The 18,896-nt window shown below is 54.9% G+C and overlaps 4 protein-coding genes across 4 annotated transcripts in view; 2 read left to right on the plus strand and 2 right to left on the minus strand.

Annotated features, from left to right (window-relative positions):
* LOC104301629 (selenoprotein Pb-like) overlaps nt 1-18,896 on the plus strand; it is a 94,090-nt gene that overhangs the window by 71,792 nt on the left and 3,402 nt on the right. The window lies entirely within an intron of this gene.
* Nucleotides 1,885-8,301, minus strand: TOE1 (target of EGR1, exonuclease). Its single transcript, XM_054165559.1, has 7 exons — nt 8,097-8,301; nt 7,973-8,013; nt 7,697-7,793; nt 7,381-7,539; nt 6,390-6,649; nt 4,737-4,908; nt 1,885-2,806 (listed from the first exon to the last, which is right to left on the minus strand). Exons 1-7 carry the CDS (start codon nt 8,205-8,207, stop codon nt 2,018-2,020), a joined length of 1,629 nt encoding a protein of 542 aa, XP_054021534.1. The 5' UTR covers nt 8,208-8,301; the 3' UTR covers nt 1,885-2,017.
* MUTYH (mutY DNA glycosylase) lies at nt 8,206-13,622 on the plus strand. The gene is made up of 16 exons (XM_054165541.1): nt 8,206-8,378; nt 8,556-8,791; nt 9,008-9,144; nt 9,981-10,020; nt 10,351-10,424; nt 10,560-10,601; nt 10,679-10,750; nt 10,941-11,054; nt 11,308-11,405; nt 11,692-11,836; nt 11,936-12,008; nt 12,086-12,271; nt 12,473-12,618; nt 12,839-12,991; nt 13,137-13,187; nt 13,455-13,622. The coding sequence occupies exons 1-16, from the start codon at nt 8,206-8,208 to the stop codon at nt 13,557-13,559; spliced, it is 1,845 nt and encodes a 614-aa protein (XP_054021516.1). The 3' UTR covers nt 13,560-13,622.
* HPDL (4-hydroxyphenylpyruvate dioxygenase like) lies at nt 14,578-17,557 on the minus strand. The gene is made up of 2 exons (XM_054165560.1): nt 17,536-17,557; nt 14,578-16,247 (listed from the first exon to the last, which is right to left on the minus strand). Exon 2 carries the CDS (start codon nt 16,234-16,236, stop codon nt 15,052-15,054), a length of 1,185 nt encoding a protein of 394 aa, XP_054021535.1. The 5' UTR covers nt 16,237-16,247; nt 17,536-17,557; the 3' UTR covers nt 14,578-15,051.

Genomic DNA, 18,896 nt, shown 5'->3' on the forward strand with positions numbered 1-18,896 from the left:
GGATATTTATGGCTATGTAAAGAAAGCACGTCTTGTTTGTATGTTGATTGAGCCTTCTGCCTCTCTTTTCTCTTTTGAACTATAGAAATGGTGTATGTTTTATTGGCACTGCAATAAGAGGTAACCAAAGATGAATCCAGTTTAAATATTTTTCATAATTTTTTTGTTTTGTTTTGGGGTTTTTTTTTGTTTTTTTTTCTTGGTCAGGTTTTGTAAACTTTCCCAAACTTGCTTTCAAAATAAAGATAAAATCGAGGCCTGAGTCTTGTGATTAAGAGGGCAAAGCTAAGGTTCAGAAAGCTGGCTCAAATGCTTAAGCTATGGATGACATGAATACCTGGCTTGAGATCGTATTCCTTTTTACCTGGTGCTGAATTACAAAGAGGAACTCTCATCCTAAACATCCTAAACCTCCTCAGGCTGCGCCAGGGGAAGTTTAGGCTCGAGGTGAGGAGAAAGTTCTTCACTGGGAGAGTCGTTCGTCATTGGAATGGGCTGCCCAGGGAGGTGGTGGAGTCACCGTCCCTGGAGGTGTTCAGGAGGGGATTGGACGTGGCACTTGGTGCCATGGTCTAGTCATGAGGTCTGTGGTGACAGGTTGGACTCGATGATCTTTGAGGTCTCTTCCAACCTTAGTGGTACTGTGATCCTTTCCCAGGGTTTCTTCTCCCCTGCCTCTTCCTGAAGCATTACACTACTCCATCTCTGAGACTCGAGGATTTCTCTGCTCTGCCTCACAGCACTCCGACAAGTAGGCAGCAGCTTGTGACCTACTGAGACAAGATGGCTTTTGAAAACACTCAGCCTGGGGGAGGGGAGTTTGCCATTTGTGGCTCTCTGTTCTGGCCGTACAGAACTGCTTCAGCAGCACAGCAAGCAGAGCAGTTTAGAAGGACCACATCTGGCTTTAAGTCCCACTGCAGCTCCCCTTGCTTTGAAGTCTGAAGACCTGCTGTGGCTTGCTTCTGCATGCAGTTACCCTGCACTAGAACCAACTGGCTGTTTGGGAGAAGCTTTCTGTTTTTCCTCTCTCCAATAGGAGCAAAGGTCTCATCTATATATACTGTCACCAAGATTAAGGTGAAGTACAACTATGAAGTGCGACATCTTTCCCAGGTGAGTGTTATAAACCAACCACAGTCAGTATCTTTTTTTTTTCCCCCCCCCTTAAACAAAACCCACAAAAAACCCTACCCCCACTTTGCTTCCTGACTACTGCAGAAATACAGGACACCATGATGAGGGCTGGAGGAAGTTACCCTACCAGCAGGGACTGAAAGCAGTAACACTTGCCTAAGCATTCATAAAAATGTATGCCTTGCCTGAAGAGCTAGCCTACTTTCATCTGCATCTTCCTCCAGTGACTGCAGCATTTCCTGTGAAGCTGGTTGTATGGTCAGCAGCCTGGAGCTTTCAAATGTGTTGGTTTATAGGTTGACTTTGATCTTTAGCACATGCTCCTTTGCAAAATGTCTATCCCAGCCTCAACCATCAGGCTAAGTGGCAGCATCTAGTTAAGCTGTAGGTGTAGTAAGGACAAAGGCAAGATCTGGCAGGAGGCTGGGGCTCTAATAAGCTAAGTGGAAGCTTAGATCTTTGTCTCGTTATCAAGCAATTACCCTCTTCATCTGCAAGAAGTGAAGCCCATGCACAAGTAGCTAGCATCTGGTCCTTTCAGAAAGAGCACCCTGGGTGAATTTTGTTGTTTGTTTGTTTGTTTTTCTCCCCTAAACCCACTTTTGCATGCAGATGACTAAACTGAAACTTGCAGCCCTGGGTGCAGTGGGAGAAGTGCATTTTAACTCGGTCTTCTCCACCCTCACGCCTGCCTTCACAGCCCAGCATGTTGCTAAGGAACAGAAGAAAGTCCAACTGAGAGCCATTTAATCAGTCAGAAGTTAAAATGAAAACAAGAGTAAGAAATTTACTCCCCTTCTGGTCAGTTCTTTTTGGAATAGAGAACTAAAAAACTCAAGGAGGAAGAAAACCACACAGTCCAGTGAGGAGTCCTCTAGCTCTATTCACTGGCCCAGGCCAACTTCATCTTCTGGTTGTGAGCTTTGGAAGATTTAGAAAACAAGCTCTTCACTATTTGAAGTGGCACTGATTTTCCACTGAGGTACAGTTTATTGTGGCAGTCTGGCAACCAGGGCCCTGCACCAGTATCTGTGTGTTTTCCTTTGAGCATCCAGACGTAAGCCATGACATAACCAGTCATGAATGCATCGAAGCCAGCTCGGTGCGTGCCCCCCTGTGAAGGTGGATCGTGGCCTTCCTTTTCAGCAGCACATGCTGCTTCAGTCTCAGGCACGTCTGGGTGATTGGCTGAGACCTCCTGAGCAGGAACATCTGACTTCCCTTCCACTTGGTCACTGTCAGAGGCATTTTCCACAGCAGAAGGGCTCACAGCAGCGGCCACCTGGGCAGTTCCTTCTGTGCTGCTCAGATCCTCTTCCCAATGTGCCCTGGTCCCTGAGCTGACCTCTGATTCCGTCTCCATAGAGTTCTCCTCCAGTGGTGTGTCCTCACTCTGGGGTGTGATCTCTGCCATCTCCATAGCAGCTGCAGGCTCATAGCAGTTCTGTTTTCGTGGTGGACCTTCCTCCCCATTCTGGGCTAGCTCCATTTCTTTCCCTGAGCCTTCCTGTCCAGCTGCCTTGGCAGGCTCTTCCGCGTCCTTCCGACGCTTCCATTTCTTTTTCCGTTTCTTCCTCTTCTCCTCCCAGAGTCTGTCATCCTCATCGATTATGAGGTCAATGTTATGAGACTGGGGACACTTCACCCCTTTTGGACACCAGCCATAGGCCTAGGGAGAAAGAGAGAAATCTGCAGTGTAGCCACCAGCTGCCTGCTGAGAGCAGCCAGTCACCGTAAGATGGAAGAGAGCTCCTCATTCCCACTTACTGAGGGCTTGTGAGCCTGTATCAGGAGCACTGTGTCCCATTACAGCCTCACAAGCAGCAAGAAAGGCATTGACAAAACCATCAGGATGCAGCAAACAGTGTATGAGGAGAAGCCAAGAAAGGCAGTTTTGGGCTACCCGGAGAAGACAAGGCTAAGGGCATGGGGATATCTAGTTGCTGTCTGTAGGTACCTGAAACAGAGGCTATAGAGAACCATGGAGTGGTTTGGGTTGGAAGGGACTGCCAAAGGTCATCTAGTCCAACCGCCCCTGCAGTGAGCAGGGACATGCCCTACTCAATCAGGTTGCTCTGAGCCTTGTTAAGCCTAACCTTGAATATCTCCAGGGATGAGACCTCAACTACCTCCCTGGGCAACCTGTTCCAGTGTTCCACCACCCTCATGGTAAAGAGCTTGTTCCTAACATCCAATCTAAATCTACTCTTCTCTCATTTCAAACCATTGCTTCTCATCGTATCACTTTAGGCCTTCACAAACAGTCCCTCTCCAGCCTTCCTGAAGGCCCCCTTCAGGTACTGGAAGGTCATTATTAGTTCTCCCAGGAGCCTTCTCCAGGCTGAACAACCCCAGCTCCCTCAGTCTGTCCTTGCAGCAGGTATTCCTGATCAGTTTTGTGGCCCTCCTCTAGACCTGCTCCATCAGTTCCATGTTATTCCTCAGTTGGAGGCTCCAGAACTGGACACAGTAGTTTAGGTGAGGTCTTACCAGAGCAAAGTGGCAGAATCACCTCTTTTGATCTTCTGGCCACACATCTGATGCAGCCCAAGAAGTGATTTGCCTTCTGGGCTTAAAGTGTACACTCTTTGGCTTATGTTGAGCCTCACATCCACCACCACCCCCAAGTCCTTTCCTGCAGGACTGCTCTCAATTTCATCATCCCCCAGCCTGTATTGATATCTAGGATTGCCCTGACCTAGAGGCAGGAGCTTATGCTGTGCCTTACTGAACCTCATGAGATTCTCCTCACCCCCCACTCCAGCCTGTCCAGGTCCCTCTGGATGGCATCCTGTCCTTCAGTCTTATCGACCACACCACTCAGCTTGGTGTCATCTGCAAAACTGATGAGGGTGCTGAGGGGACCACTGTAAAAGGTGATGTGGGGAATGATGCCTACATAGGTAGAAAAGCATTTCCCACAATTTTTGGTCAAGGACTGAAACAGGGAACTGGATGATTTTGTAATTTCTGTCCTTAGAGGTTTTCAGAATTGACCACAAAGCCCTCTGAACAATATTGAACTGGTGTTTGGATGAGAAACTTCCAGTGGTTTCTCCAACCTATGTTGTTCAGCAACAGTCACATGCAACATCTGTTCTCCTTGAAGCATCTGAAACCAGTTATGATCAGATCAGAGAGGCTCACTCCTGACTGTGGTAGCAGCACCAGGACTCAAGATTCTGTGGATCACGCTGTGCTAGTGCCAGGAGACACAGACAGGTAAAGGGTTTGTTATATCAAGATAGAGGGGGAGAGAAGAGGTGGCATTTCTTGCTCCAAGGACAAGCCAATCCAATGTTGAATTTATGCACTTCAAGACAACAGTGGGTGCTGTGAGTCAATACCACCCCACTGTTCCATGCCACAGAATCTCCTTCTGAATCTTCCTGTCTGATGTAGCCTGTGGAATTCACTGCCTCCAAGCAGAGCAAGTCCTTGCCCTTTCTGGCAGGAAGCCACCTAAGCCTGAAAAATCTTCCATGTACTATGAAGCACGGAAGGGGAAGTTCCCAGGTGCTTTCCCAGCAATTCCCTCTCTGGCCATGCATGGCTCTTTCCACAGAGCCAGGAAGCAAGCAGGGATTCACGTTCCTTACCGAGAATTTCTCACAGACAGGCACCTTGGTTTCCCCTCCCCCGTTGTGGCTTTCTTCTTCCAGAGAGCAGTGGCGATAGTCGATGTAACGGGACATGTTGGCAGGGTAGTTGCAGAACTCAACCGTGAGGTGCTGGCTGCTGGAGTCCTTCAGTCTGCAGTTCTCTCGCTTGCTGGAACAAACAGAAGTACACAGTCACTGCCACTGACTCACTTGAAGGTACCACGGTGTGGAGCTGGTGCAAACATGCTGGTCTCTACCAAGTCTCAACTCCACTAGCTTCCTGCTCTTGAGCTCTAGCTCCAGCTCAACAGCCTGCTGGAAAGAAACTCATTCCCAGGAGAAAAGCTTTGGTAAGTAGTTGCTTCTGTGTTGATTTTAAGGTTGGTTTCCTTTATGCTGATGTACAGGGAGGGAGAACAGTTGTCTCTGGTAGAATTGAGAAGGGGAGATATAGTTTGCTTTTAAATATTAAGGGCTCTAAGCTACCTATTAGTCTCTAATGGACAAAACAGAAGTGCCTCCAGATGAGCTATCATCCAGTAGCCACCATTGGTTAAGCCTGGTCAATGCAGACAAGGAAACATTTTTCCATCTCATAGTAATAAAACTGTTTTGTCCCAAGACCTGGCTGAAAGGCCCAAAACCTCTGGAAGGCCCCATGTAATTAGCATTGTGGGTTAAGATATTTAAGAGGTCACTTTAAAAAGTATTTTTATCTTGTCAAAACATTCTCATGTTTGAGAACAGCCATCTTGAATGTTTTCAGACCTGACAAAGTGGCATTTCCTGATGTAAAACAGTCCCTGAAAATAGCATTTCTCCTCTGCACAGAGTGTGACTTCAGTTTAATGGGGACTCAAGGGGCTGTATCGCTGCCAGGGGCTTGTTTAGATTGCGGGGGTGGGTGGCGGTGCAGAAGGAGGGGCCAGACTGACACATGAAGTGGACACAAGGCCTGGAACAAGAGTACAACCTTCACTGGCAAGAAAAGCAAGGGGGCATCACATGCAGGACAGAGCTGGTGAGCTTCAAGAGGTGCATGGCACACCCACCCTTTAACTACACCATCCCTCACAAAACTGAGTTGTACCTAGCAGACCCTGCATGCACAGCCCTGTTTTCATTCGCTCTCTACGTGAGTTTCAGGAGTCTCTCTTCTGCACACGTTCCTGCTGCAGCCCTATGGCACTGCTGGACCAGGACCATGCAGCCAAGCAGTTTTCAGTGTGCAGCTGCATGTTCAGTTTTCTGCTGGCAGCAGCTTTTCACAGTACCACTAAGGTTGGAAGAGACCTCAAAGATCATCGAGTCCAACCTGTCACCACAGACCTCATGACTAGACCATGGCACCAAGTGCCACATCCAATCCCCTCCACCACCTCCCTGGGCAGCCCATTCCAATGACTCCCTCCGGTTTTAACCCCTCTTTCAGCAGCTGCTCATCAGACAGGTTAAGATGTGTTACCAAATGCATTCAGCACCCATCCTATGAACAGGAAGAGCGTGGGGCAGTCATTTGCAAAGCACCTTTCTTCTCTCACTGGGATGATACAAAGACCCAGCCCCCTTGCCTGGAAAAGCGAACAAACGAAACTCTGACGCTCCGTCGCCCTTCTTCCCAGAAACTTTAAATACCAGAGTGTTGCTCACCACTTCTTGTAAGCATACTCCAAGTAGGACGCTACGAAGCGGGTCTCAAACTCTGAAGCGTATTTAGTGTCATATATTCCTGCTGGAAACATTTCCGAGAGGTCAGCGGTGAAGGTGCTGAGGCTGTCCGGCAGGTGAGCATAGAAGCACTGGTACAGGAAGACCAGATCAATCAGGCCATTGTGGAGAATGAGAGGCTTCTTCGCCCGTATCAGCTCCAAGAAGAAAGTCCGAACGCTCTGGCTCTGGTTCTCATTGCCCTGCAAGAAGGATTAGTCAATGAGTGTTGCCTTTTAGCACCCTAACTTGCCATCACCCCAGGAAGTCCTCAGAGCCTATAGCCATGACGTGCTCTGACCTAATATAGGCAACTGGAAAAGCAACTGCAACAAATCTTGTGAGGGGTTTGGAGCACAAGCCCTATGAGGAGAGGCTGAGGGAGCTGGGGTTGCTTAGCCTGGAGAAGAGGAGGCTCAGGGGAGACTTTATTCTGTCTACAATTACCTGAAGGGAAGTTGTAGCCAGGTGGGGGTTGGTCTCTTCTCCTGGGCAGCCAGCACCAGAACAAGAGGACACAGCCTCAAGCTGTGCCAGGGGAGGTTTAGGCTGGAGGTTAGGAAGAAGTTCTTCCCAGAAAGAGTGATTGCCCATTGGAATGGGCTGCCCAGGGAGGTGGTGGAGTCACCATCACTGGAGGAGTTTAGGAAGAGACTAGATGGGGTGCTTGGTGCCATGGTTTAGTTGATTAGATAGTGTTGGACTCAGCCTCAAAGGTCTCTTCCAACCTGGTTAATTCCATTCTATTCAAATGGCAGCCTAGATATACAACAGCAGGGAGGTGAAAGGGAGAAGCCTGTACTCAAGACCCCTACATGAACCCATCCATCTTCACTCAGCAACTATGTGATGGAGAGCAAAAACAGGGGGAAGCCAACCTCCTGGGGCCTGGAGGAAAGCAAGCCCAGGTGTCCCAAGGAGAGTTGTTCTGTACCTTGTCATTGCCCTTGTGGTAAGGGATCCCCTGTGAGTACTGCTTGTTGAAGTCAAAGCCGTGCTGCACCAGGAACTGCACCGACTGGGGCTCGACAATGTAATCCTCCATGCAGAGCAGCGTCAGGTTGTAGATCTGGCAGAGGTATGCGTTCTCTGACTGCAGAGAGAGTGTGCAAAACCATACAGGGGTACCTGCCACAGGGAGCTGCTGGCAAAGCCAGGGACAATTCCAGGGAGCTGGAATTGGTCGATTGCCAGCGCTCGCTCCGAAAGTGGAACGCGATCAGACGGCCGTTGTGCGGCCAGGCACGTACCTTCTCTGGGAGCTGCTTGAAACACGCGACGCCAAGGGACAGGATGGAGCGGGTCCTGGCCGCGCTGCAGACGGCCTTATACCTCTCCTCGATGCACCTGCGCGGCATGCGAACGGGCGCTGACGGCTCCCCCCCGGCCCGTCCCACCGGCCCCTCCGGCACAGTTACACCCGCCCAACCGATACCGGAGGCACGCGCTTCGGAGCGCCTGCAGCCGTTAATTCCGGCTGAATGACAGCCCCCCCGACCCACCCACACACACCCCGGGGCACTCACGGGCTCAACAGCAACTTCCTGGCGCCGAGACCGCTCAGCTCCTGCGGGGAGACACCAGTTAGCGGCCCCGCGGGCCTAACCGCGCTACCGGTCACCGTCGCCACCGTCCCCCCACCCGCCTTACCGTATCCACGGCGACGAAGGTGGCGGTGCGCAGCGCCAGCACCATGGAGGGCCACAGCTCGGTGAAGTTGTCGCTCTGCACGTCCACCACCGGAACCCGCCACCGCGCCATGGCCGCCCCCACGTCCCACGCCGCTCCCGGGGCCTCCGCTGGAGTGGCCGCCCGTTGCCGCCGATTGCCCTGCTCCCCGCGGCGCTGCCTGCCTACCCGGTTCCTGTCAGCCAACGACGGGGCCTTTTACCTTTCTCCAAAACCCGCTTTCAACCCAAATTCCGGTTGTAGGTAAACAGGCGATCAGCTCGGGCAGTCCCTCAGCGCGGCCGCTCGGGCCGGCGGGGAAGGGGCGGGCGCAGCGCTGATTGGCCCCGGTGCGCCGGGAGATCCCGCCCCTTCCCCCGGGCAGCCTGAGGACAGGAGGGCACGGGCCCGCGCTCTCGCTCCTCGATCCGATTGGCTCAGGCGCGGAAGACGGGCGTGGCCGCCCGCTCTGATTTGTCGCCGCGAGGGGGCGGAGTGCTGGGAGGAAAACATTTTCCCGGGAAAGCTTCACGCGCTGTGGCGCTGTTTCCGTCGTTCCCAGGCCGTCGCCCCGCCGGGGAGGAGCCCGGCCATGAGCAAACTCCGGGCAGCAGCTGCCGGGGGTCTCCGGCGAAGCGGCAGGAGAGCGGTATCGCCTGCGGGGAAGAGCAGGAAGGGTGCGTTGCTCTGCGGAGGTAATCCGGTAGCGGGAGGGCTAGAGGGAGCGTGGAATGCCTTTTTCGGTAAACGGGACCGCCAGTCTGGGCAGCTACCGGCATTTCCTGCGTCCTGGCACTCGGTGCTCATTCATTTGGCAGCGACTCAGTCGGGCTTCCGCGTCGGGGGCAGTTCTCCGTCCCCTGCCGTGCTCTGACCGTGTGCTGCACTTCCAGCAGGGGCCCCGGCTTCAGCGCCTGCCCCACCTCCCGCCCAGCATCTGTTCAGCGACCCGGCTGAGATCCAGGCCCTGCGCGGAAACCTGCTTGCTTGGTATGACAAATGCAAGCGAGACCTTCCTTGGAGGACACTGGTAAGGAGAAGCGTCGAGGGGCAGGGGTGTTGTGGTGGCAAACTAGCCCCTCTGCCATAGCGGAGAGTTGCTGAGGTGGCCACGGTGCCTTTCACTATGTGATGCTCCTGGTTGCCTGGCTGCATGGAAGTGAAAGATGGTGTTGGAAATGGAAGTGTGCTGCCAGCTAGTTCTGGCAGTTCTGTGGTGGGTGGTCTCTAGCCAGTCCCTAGATGCTAGAAGTAAAGCAGGGTGTGGGGTGAAACCACACTTTTCAGACGTAGCCTCCAACTGTTCTTTGACTACTTTTCTCTGTTAACCGTAGTCCAGTTGTCTGCAAATCTGCTTTGTTCCTGCCTCTGTGGTAACCTGCAGCAGTGAGTGCTGCACGGAGAAGGTTTTCCATCTATTTGTTTTCAGCCAGCTAAGTTATTTTATTAGAGCTCCTGCCTGCTCTGTGCTCAGCCTGGCAAGAAGTGGCTGAAGGGTGGTTGGTGTGCTGGGGATGAACAGCAGCTTTAGAGCAACATCTATCTGAACGGTGCTGGGAACTGCCTGGCCCTTCTGTGGGATTTACAGATATCTATGCTGCTTTGCAGAGGGGCTCAGGTCTGGGTCAGCTTTTCTGGTGGATCTTTGAACTTTGAAAGTAAACTCTTGCTGTGAGATGTTTCATCATGGGGAAGGTGCTTTGGCTGTCACTTGATTAACTCAAACTTAAACCTTCTCAGCACTTGAGAGGAATATTTGTTTTGCAGCATCAAAGCACACCACAAGTAATTTTGTCTTATATAAAGGGCTCCTCTGCAATGGGGTCTTTTTTCACCTCGTTTCTCACACTCTTATTTCCCTTTCAGGCAGCTACTGAGCCAGATGCTGACAGGCGGGGCTATGCAGGTGAGGAGCAGGGACTCTGCCCTAGTGAGCATGGGCTGTGTTTTGCTCTTTGACACGGTTGTAGGGCCTTGTGAGCAAATATGGCTTCGGTTGCCATCCTTGAAACAAGCTGCCTGGAATGGCCACAAACACCATAAATCCCCATTGCAAGGCACTGGGGGGTTGGAGAGCCCACTATGGGCCTGAAGGAGCTGCGTGGAACAGCATGTGAGGAAGATGAGGGATGGGAAGGAGCATGGATTAGAGGCTAGTGTGGTACTCATAGCTAGTGCTAACGTAGTGGTGGTGGCATTTGTGCCTCTCTTCTGATCCCTGTCCTGCTCCTTGCAGTGTGGGTGTCCGAGATCATGCTCCAGCAGACACAGGTGGCTACAGTGATTGACTACTACAATCGCTGGATGCAGGTGAGTGTTCCTCATGGAGTCCTGTGCCCACAGACTTTCCATTTTGGAGACCCTGTCCACTGCTTATAGCAGATCCCCAGTTGCAGGGCACAGCTCTGCTTGTCCCTGACTTGTCCCCTTTTCTCTGTACTACAGAAGTGGCCGACGCTGCAGGCTTTGGCTCAGGCATCCCTGGAGGTGAGCACTGCTGGAGCTGGGTGCTCTCCCTGATCCCTGGCTCTTCATCTAACACTGTGCCATGTCTCTTGGACCAGGAGGTGAATGAGCTGTGGGCAGGACTTGGCTACTACTCAAGAGGGAAACGTCTGCAGGAGGCAGCAAAGAAGGTGCCCTGGTGCTGGATTTGGGGGGAGCATTGCCAAAGCCCTCTGCAGCCTGGGGGTTGGTGCTGACTCGTATCTGCCCTGCCTCACTGGGGCACAAGGCTATAGAGGCTGAGATCCCATCTTACCATGGGTAAAATGGTTTGCATGCATGCACCCCAGCTGCTCTTCTGACCTTGTGCACCTCTGCCAGGTGGTGTCAGAACTGGATGGCCAGATGCCCAGGACAGCTGAGCTCCTGCAAAAGCTGCTGCCAGGTGTGGGCCGATACACAGCAGGAGCAATAGCATCTATCTCGTATGGGCAGGTGAGAGCTGGGCATCGGTCAACATATCTCCCTTCTCTGCCACCCAGCCCTCCTCCTGGAAGGGTCCTGCTGCTGGGTCTCTCAAACCAGGGTCTCCCTAAGGCTATGCTTGGCTCTGGCACTCCCCTGCTTTGGATCTCACCCATTGCCCAGCTTCATCTGTGGGGCAGGCTCATGTGTCTCCTGCTCTCTGTCCTGCCTTGTGGGGAGCACAGGCATCTCCCAGCAAAGTAACCCCAGCTCCTGGTCCCAGGCTACTGGCGTCGTGGATGGGAATGTGATCCGGGTCCTGTGCCGCCTGCGGTGCATTGGTGCTGACTCCAGCAGCCCAGCTGTCACTGACTGGCTCTGGTAAGGGGCATGCTCTGTACCCACTCTGACCTACAGCAATTGTGGCTGTGCTTCTTGGTGGCTGAGGGCAGGAGGATCTGGGAGCTGCAGGTTGCTGAGCCAGTGAAGGAAGAGGGGTGTGGAATGTGGGAGCTCTTGGGGTGTTGGTGCTGCTGGGAGTGATGTAGAAAGGAGCCAGGTTGCCTCTGCCTACCTAGGAGCATTTCCCTCTCAAGCAGGAGGTGGGTAAAGGTCCTGGGGCCCTCTCTGCACAAACCCCTGTGCCACTCACTGCCATTTCTCCCAGGGACATGGCCAACGCTGTGGTCGACAGGAGCCGCCCAGGGGATTTTAACCAAGCCCTGATGGAGCTGGGGGCAACTGTGTGTGTGCCCAAGGCCCCGCTGTGTGGGGAGTGCCCCGTGAAGAAGCAATGCCGAGCACGGCACAGGGTAGGTATGACCCCAAAAATCTGTCTCCAAGGGCTTGCAGTGTGTGGGGACAAGGCAGGCCGGTGGATAAGCCTGTCCTCATTTCTGTCTCCCTTGCAGGTGGAGAAGGAGCTGGCCCTTGCCTCTCAGAAACTGCTTGGAAAACCCACCCCAGTGCCTGATGTTGAGGACTGTGGTAAGTGCATGGGGAGATCCCTGTTGCAGCTCTGGTTTTGAACCCCGCAGCAACTGTGACATTGGTGTTTGCAGGCGTTGGGGACTGTCCCCTGTGCCCCCCAGCTGCAGAGCCTTGGGACAGTAGCCTGGGTGTGACCAACTTCCCCCGGAAAGCAGCGAAGAAGCAGCCGCGGGCAGCACGAACGGCTACGTGTGTGCTGGAGCGGAGGGGCTGCCACGGGGCCCCCCAGTACCTCATCGTGCAGAGACCCAGCTCAGGTAAGGGGGCTGGGCTGGAGGGGGGCAGAGGCACTGCACAGCCCCTTCCCACTGCATGAAGGACGAAGCAGCCTATGGAGAGGGATGCGCTGGTGACACACTTGCTGCTGGGGTGGGGAAAGGAGCCCCTTGGAGCTGTGATTAGGTTTAGTGTTCCCAGATGTGCCCCTTAGCAGCTTTTCCATTGTGCCTTCTCCCCAGGTCTCCTGGCCGGGTTATGGGAGTTCCCAAGTCTCCCAGTGGCTCAGGATCTGCAGGAGGAGAAGCAGAGGGAGGTGCTGGCAGATCATCTCCAGGCCTGGATGGGGCAGCCTGTGGCAGCTGAAGACCTGCAGTTTATTGGAGAGGTGAGCCTGAAGCTGGTGGGATGCAGTATGAGCCCCCTGTGCTCAGCTACAGGGTATGTAACGCAGGGGGAGGAAGGTCCCCTTCCCTGCTGTCTCCTCTCCCAAGCCCTGAGCCACTTCTCAGAGCCCTGGCAAACTCAATGCACTTGTGGGGCAGCTGAGTGGTGCATCCCCTACTGCCTGTCAGCTGCCCTCTTCATGTCTTCCCATCCCTTCACAGGTTGTCCACATCTTCTCTCACATCCACCAGACATATGTGGTCTACTCCCTGCCCCTGGCTGGGGATGTGACCCTGGACCCTTCCTCATCCCAGTCCCGCTGGGTGACAGAGGAGGAGTTCCATGCCTCTGCTGTTTCTACAGCTATGAAGAAGGTACTGGTGGTACCTGGGCCTGTCTCCCCTTCCTTCTATCTTTCTGGGCTCCTGGGAGAGCCTTTGGCATCTCCCCAACCTTGGTGAGCCATCCCAGCTTCAGGAAGCTCCTGCTCAGCTCTGGGCTCTCTTGTGCTTCCTTCAGGTGTTGAAAGCATGTGAGAAGCAACGTGGGAAGGAGAGCATCCCCAGCATGGTGAGCACTGCTGGAGACTGCATGGGGCCCCAGGAGGTGCTTGCTGGTGCTATGGGGTCAGCCTTTGGTGTGTGATGCTGAACCCCCTTGGGGTTTGAAGTCAGGATAAGGAGCATCCCTAGCCTGGGGCAGGGCTGTGTCTGGGGGATTTTCCTGGCATTGCCCTTGGATGTCCCCTGTACTGGGGGCCCAGTCCTTCATCAGGGATTTCTAGAGGCTGTGAGGGCCACTGAGGTTTGGCTTAGCCCTGTTGCATGTCCTCTGCAGGGCCCCAAGAGGAAGCGGGGGACAAAAATGCAGAGAGCAAGCAGCACCTGTCCTGGGACACAGCTCTCCCTCCATGCATTCCTTCGGGCACCAACTGCTCTGTGATGGCACCTTCCACCTCTGAGACCACCAGAGACACATTCTGTGGTGAGTCCTGCCTGCAATGTGAGGATGGTGTCCCATGTACTGCTGTTAGCCCAGTACCTGGCCCTGTCATGGTCTCCTACTCCTTGCAGAGCCCACCAGCTCCCCTGTGGGACTTGCACCCTGACGTGGTCACTATGATCCTAGGAGTGACCTGTGGCCAGGCTTGCCCCCTCCCTGCTGGGCTGGAGCATGCTTGGGGTCCTTCATCCCTGTACAGCTGCCACCCCAGCACTGCAGGCTCACAGCAGCCAAAGTGTCTTCTTAGCAGCAAGGGAGGCTGTGCCCTCCTCACTCCTGCAGTGCTGTCCCTAGCTGCCAGCCTGCACCTCGCCTGCCAGCCAGCAACTGTAGATGCTGCTGTGGCTTTCCTGACCAACAGCCCTTTTTATAGACTTGTTTTTACTCAACCTGAGCCACAGGCTTTCTAATAATAAATTTCCTGAAGCATGTGGGTGTTTAAGTGGCTTTCTGCCTCTGCTGCACTCTGCAAAGCTGTGGGTGTCAGGCAGGCTGTGCTGGAATGTGAAGATGGCTGTCAGGTTCTCTATGTCTGGGCTGGGAAGAGCAGGGATTTCTTCAGTAATGCAGCAGTGAGCCCCTTGGCTGAGTGCTAATGGCTGGTGACCCCAAATAACTCCCAGAGCACCTCTCCTGTGGGAGCAGGCATTACCTTTCAGAAGCTGCTCCTTCATGGGCCAGAGCAACCATTCCTCAGGCTTTTTGCAGGGCTCTCTATCCCCTTTTTGGTGTCCTCCCTCAGGCTGTTTGTCACTGTGTTCATACTGGGACTTTTCCTGACAGTGATGCACAGCAGCACCCTTGCAAAGGTGCAAGCCCAGGGGCTGGCAGGAACAGAGGCCAGCCCTGGTGATGGGGGGTGCCCAGGGGACAAGTGGCCTGAATTTAGGGAATGCAGGATGGGCACAGCCTGCCTCCAGGCAGTCCTTTCCTCCTCACCTGGCACTCAACACATCTTAAATGGGAGGAGAAAGAAACCAAAGCAGTGCCTGCAAGTTAATTCTTTAATTGAGAAGAGCAGGAGGCCATTGCTGGAGGACTGGTTGTGCTCTGGCTGTTAACTTGACAAACAAACCTGTCATGGCCCCCAGATAGTCCACACCCCTCATCCCCTTGTGTCTGGGGGTGTTGCTGTGCCAGCAGCATTCATAGCTATGCTGAGACACAAGTTTCTTTAAAATGCCATAAAATTAAGGCAGCAAGTTTTTTTTCATGAGAGGCCAATGTACTCTGCAACCCAAGGATCCTGAGGAATGCTCAGAGCTCCACTGGACTTGCCCCTAAGCAACTGGCCCCTGTGTCGTGTTGGCTGTGGTTTGACTTGGAGAACTCCCTTGGTCCCTGCCCACCTTGGCCACAGGAAGCAGTGTCTTTGGTCCAACTCTGGGCAGAGAGGATAGGGAGCTGAGGGAGGAGAATTGCAGTGCTGCCACTACTGCTGCTGGTCCATATAGACCTGCACAGCTTTCCACAGTGCCTGTATATTGCCTTCCCCAAAGCCTGGTGCTCCCCGACGGTCAATAAGCTCCAGAAAGAAGGTCTCCTCGGAGAAGATGGGGTGGGTGAAGATCTGCATTAAATACTCCTGGGAAGGCCTCTCTGCAGCACCTACACCTAGTTGCCCCTTGTCCCTGGACATTGTGGTGTCCAGCAGAATGCCAAGCTCTGCCAGTGTTTGTGGGTCCTGCCCAGCCCCCCGGATCTCCTCTGCTTTGCTCCCCTGGCTGTAATAGGTGGCAGGGGGTGTGAAGAACCGTACACCCTGCTCTTGCAAAGCCCTGGTCGTGGTGATAATATCAGTGGTGTGGAGGCCAACGTGCTGGATCCCAGCCCCACCGTGCTGCTCTAGGAAGGTATCAACCTGGTTGGAGCCATCCCTTGAGAGAGACTCAGCAAAGATGAGCTTGCAGCCAGGTAGTGGGGTGCCCTGGGCGCTCTGCAGTGCAAGGAGCAGCATGCCCACTCCCTGCCCTTCAAGCACATACCCTTCAGACGGCCTCTCCTGTGGGTTCAGCAAGAAGCGGTGGAAGCCAAAGCAGCGCTGGTACCAGTCCAGAGCTCCCCGGGCACCGCCCCGTGGGCAGACGTAAGTGATATGGTCGAAGTGGGTGATCTCGATCCTGTCCTTTGTGGCTGAGGAAGCTCCTGGAATGGGTTGGAAGCCAGGCAGGAAGGGTCCCTGGTAGCGAGATCTGTCCAAAAGGGTATGGCTTATATTGCCCACAACAGAGCTTGCCACCCCATAGGTGACAGAGCCACCACGATCCCTCACTTCAGTGGGGGGCACCAGCAGAGAGCATCCCTGGCTCTGCAGCCACTTGCAGAGCTGTGGTACGTCATCCACTTCAAAGCAGACGTTGGAGGCTGTGCCCAAAGTGGGCCGGGGGTCAACGTCATAGAGGAAATCGGGAGAGGAGCTGTGGGTAGGCTCCGGTGCCAGGCGCTCATTGAGGAGGAAGACAGCAGCTCCCCGTTGGAGGGCCAGCTGCCGGACCCGCGGTGTCTCCCGCACAGCCACCGGCTGGAAGCGAAAGGTTTTGGCCAGGTCCTGGGCCCATCCCTGCCTGTAGGGCACGTGGAGGGAGATGAAGCAGAGGCGGCTCAGTGAGGCTGCCATGGCTGGGCAGGCTGTGGGGAGGACACATGGCATCAGAGGGGTCTTGCTGGTGCCAGGAGGGAGGTGTTCTTCCACCTTGCACAGAGCCCAAGTGGAGCTGCATGTGCAGATGCATTCACATGTAAATTCACACCCCTTAAATGTCTGCATTTCAAATAAGCAGGTCTCACACACCGGTATATGCTGCGTGGTGATCAGCTGCAAAGACCTACCCAAAGAGGCTGAGCTGTCCTGCCACCCCTTCACTATGCTGCTCTGCCCTGTGCCTGTGGTTGCAGAGGAGGCATGCCCTGGGCCTTGGCTGCAGACCAGCAGATGCCCTCTGAAGCTGTGTCCTTCAGGGGTGCTGTAGGCAGGTTCATAGGGAACCTGGGTGAGGGAGGTGTGCCATGTATGTTACCAAAGCTATGGGGACAAGCGTTGTGGGAGAGGGGAATGTGCTGTACTAGTAAGGAGGACCGTGGAGGTTGGACTGGTAACCATGGAGCAATGCAGCTAACAGGCTCCTCTGCTGTCTCAGCACTGCTCAGTCCCACAAATGGTGGGAGATAGCAGTTGGGCACATCAGGCTGCTGTGACCCTTCTCCTTTCAAGGACAGCATGGAAATTCCATGCTTCCTGCAGCTGGCAGTGACCTTGCCCTAAGGACACAGAAGGTGAAATCTGGAGGATATTGCAGGAAAAGTGACCTCTGCCTCTGCCCAAATACCTATCATCCCCCCCTCCTCCCCCCCCGGGGTGACAAAGATCTATCCAAAAACCCTCTTGGCCTTCCCTCTCAAGTGCATCCCAAGGACTCTTCCTGACCCTGTGCCAAACAGCTGTCCTGGCCAGACCCCACAGAGGTGCCCTGGGGTGTGTGTGGGGGGGCGCCTGCTTAATTCTCCCTCCCACTTGCCCCCCAGAAGAAGGCCTTTGCCTGAGCATTCGCTGCGCAGGCAGAGCACTGGGGTCTGCCAAGCTCAGCGGGGGAAGGCTGTACTGCACCCCCTGCCTGCCGTGGGGGAGTAGGGGACCCAGCGGTGCCCCGGTGAGACTTTCAGCTGCTCCGCGCCAGGCAGGGGAGGGGAAGCCCCTTGCTGGAGTCCTTGCTGCTGGGAGCACATGGGCAGGGAACACGGCACTCCGCCGCTCCTTTCGCTTCCTCCTTCCCGGTCAGGGACCGTTCTGTTCCCACCCGCCCCTCCCAGCCACACCGCCCAGTCACCCCCCCGCCCTGCCACCGCCCCATCACCCCCCTCCTGTCACCCCCCCCGGGCCCCTGGGGGCCTGCACGGCCCTGGCTCGCCCTCGGCTCACCGGGGTCAAGGCTGCGGGCGAAGGGGATGCCGGACAGGGGCTGTCCCTGGAGAGGCGGTTCAGTTTGCTCCTCCCCTACATGCGACAGGCTATGGCAGGACTGCGAAGGGGCTGGCGGTACCAGTGAGCTGCAAACCGACCTGCCCGACCGTGGGGGAGCCTCGCCGGTGGGGGGCGCCGTCCTGGGGCAGGGACAGGGCTGGCGCAGGCGATGTGGGACCTGCCTCCGCACGTTTAAAGCCAGGGACAAGCAGGTGGCAGATGCCATGGGCATCAAGGAATTCTTCGGACTCCGGAGGTGCCGGCCAGGCTTTGCAGGACAAAAAGCTGCCCAGGCCGGTAACGGCAAGCACCGTGGCTGCCGGCTCGGGGATGAGCAAAGGGAAGAGATGAACTGGCTGCCAGGCAGTAGCTGGGAGTCCAGTGGGAATAGCGATGAAATGGCTCAAATCCATGCTGGGTCGTTCCCTGTCAGCCCACATCCCATCGGGGCAGGCTGTGCAGCGGGGGATACGTGCCCCTACTCAGTGCTGGGTGCCTCGCGGTACCTGGGCTGCCTGCTGGGGCCTCGGCTGGAGCAGTGTGCAGATGGACCCTGACAGCTCTGCAGAGGGTGCGGCACTGGTCACAGGATAGGTTTGCTCCAGGCTGACCCCTGTAGCTCTATCGTCTCCCCAGTCCCAAACCATGGACCTGTGGCCTTGCTGACGTCTGCATGCCCCTCCAACCACCTTCCAGCAGTGATCCCCTGTTTCTCTGCTGCTCGTGGCTGTTTTCAAACTAGTTCTTCCTCCTCCCCCCCCCAGCCTCTTTATGTGCCTGGGACCCTGTCTCTGCTCTCGTTGAGTCTGTCTGCTGCCCTTCCCTCCCTTATCTTGTTTTTGTACCAAGCTCAGGTATGATAAAGTGCTCAAATATTTGCAGAGATGTCCGTGTGCAGCCAAAGAGACGAGCTCCTCTTGTTTGGCTGGGGAGGAAGCCACCAGTGCTCTGATTTCTCAATGGAGCACCGGCTCCTCAAATCACCACAGATTCCCCCCCAGCAAAGGGCTGGGCAGGAGGTATGGGACTGGATGCTGGGAGCTTGCTGTGGGGCCAAGTGTGGCCCAGGAGCAACCATGGTACTGTGCAACAGGATAGCATAGCCTTTGGAGTGACACTGTGCTGGCCTTTGGTGCAAGCAGTGTTCTTGGCAATATGCCTAGCCCTCCTGTGACTGTGGGGTGGTTTTGAGCAGCCATGTCCATCTTTTCCCCATGGCACTGCCTGGCACCCTCTGTGCCAGCCCAGCACCAGGCACCGCTTTGCCCCAGTACAGCTTGGGCTGGGCTGCAGCAGCAGGACTCTGAAGCCTTATGGCA

This window comes from Dryobates pubescens, chromosome 11, assembly GCF_014839835.1.
Source record: "Dryobates pubescens isolate bDryPub1 chromosome 11, bDryPub1.pri, whole genome shotgun sequence".
NCBI classification, from domain to species: Eukaryota; Metazoa; Chordata; class Aves; order Piciformes; family Picidae; genus Dryobates; species Dryobates pubescens.

Coding starts and splice junctions, on each gene's coding strand:
- MUTYH (XM_054165541.1), top strand. CDS start 8,206: ATGGCCGCCCCCACGTCCCACGCCGCTCCCGGGGCCTCCGCTGGAGTG. Junction 10,425..10,559: donor ACTACAATCGCTGGATGCAG/GTGAGTGTTCCT, acceptor TCTGTACTACAG/AAGTGGCCGACGCTGCAGGC. Junction 13,188..13,454: donor AGGAGAGCATCCCCAGCATG/GTGAGCACTGCT, acceptor TGTCCTCTGCAG/GGCCCCAAGAGGAAGCGGGG.
- TOE1 (XM_054165559.1), bottom strand. CDS start 8,207: ATGGCGCGGTGGCGGGTTCCGGTGGTGGACGTGCAGAGCGACAACTTC. Junction 7,540..7,696: donor TCAAGCAGCTCCCAGAGAAG/GTACGTGCCTGG, acceptor CTCTCTCTGCAG/TCAGAGAACGCATACCTCTG. Junction 4,909..6,389: donor GAGTATGCTTACAAGAAGTG/GTGAGCAACACT, acceptor TGTTTGTTCCAG/CAAGCGAGAGAACTGCAGAC.
- HPDL (XM_054165560.1), bottom strand. CDS start 16,236: ATGGCAGCCTCACTGAGCCGCCTCTGCTTCATCTCCCTCCACGTGCCC.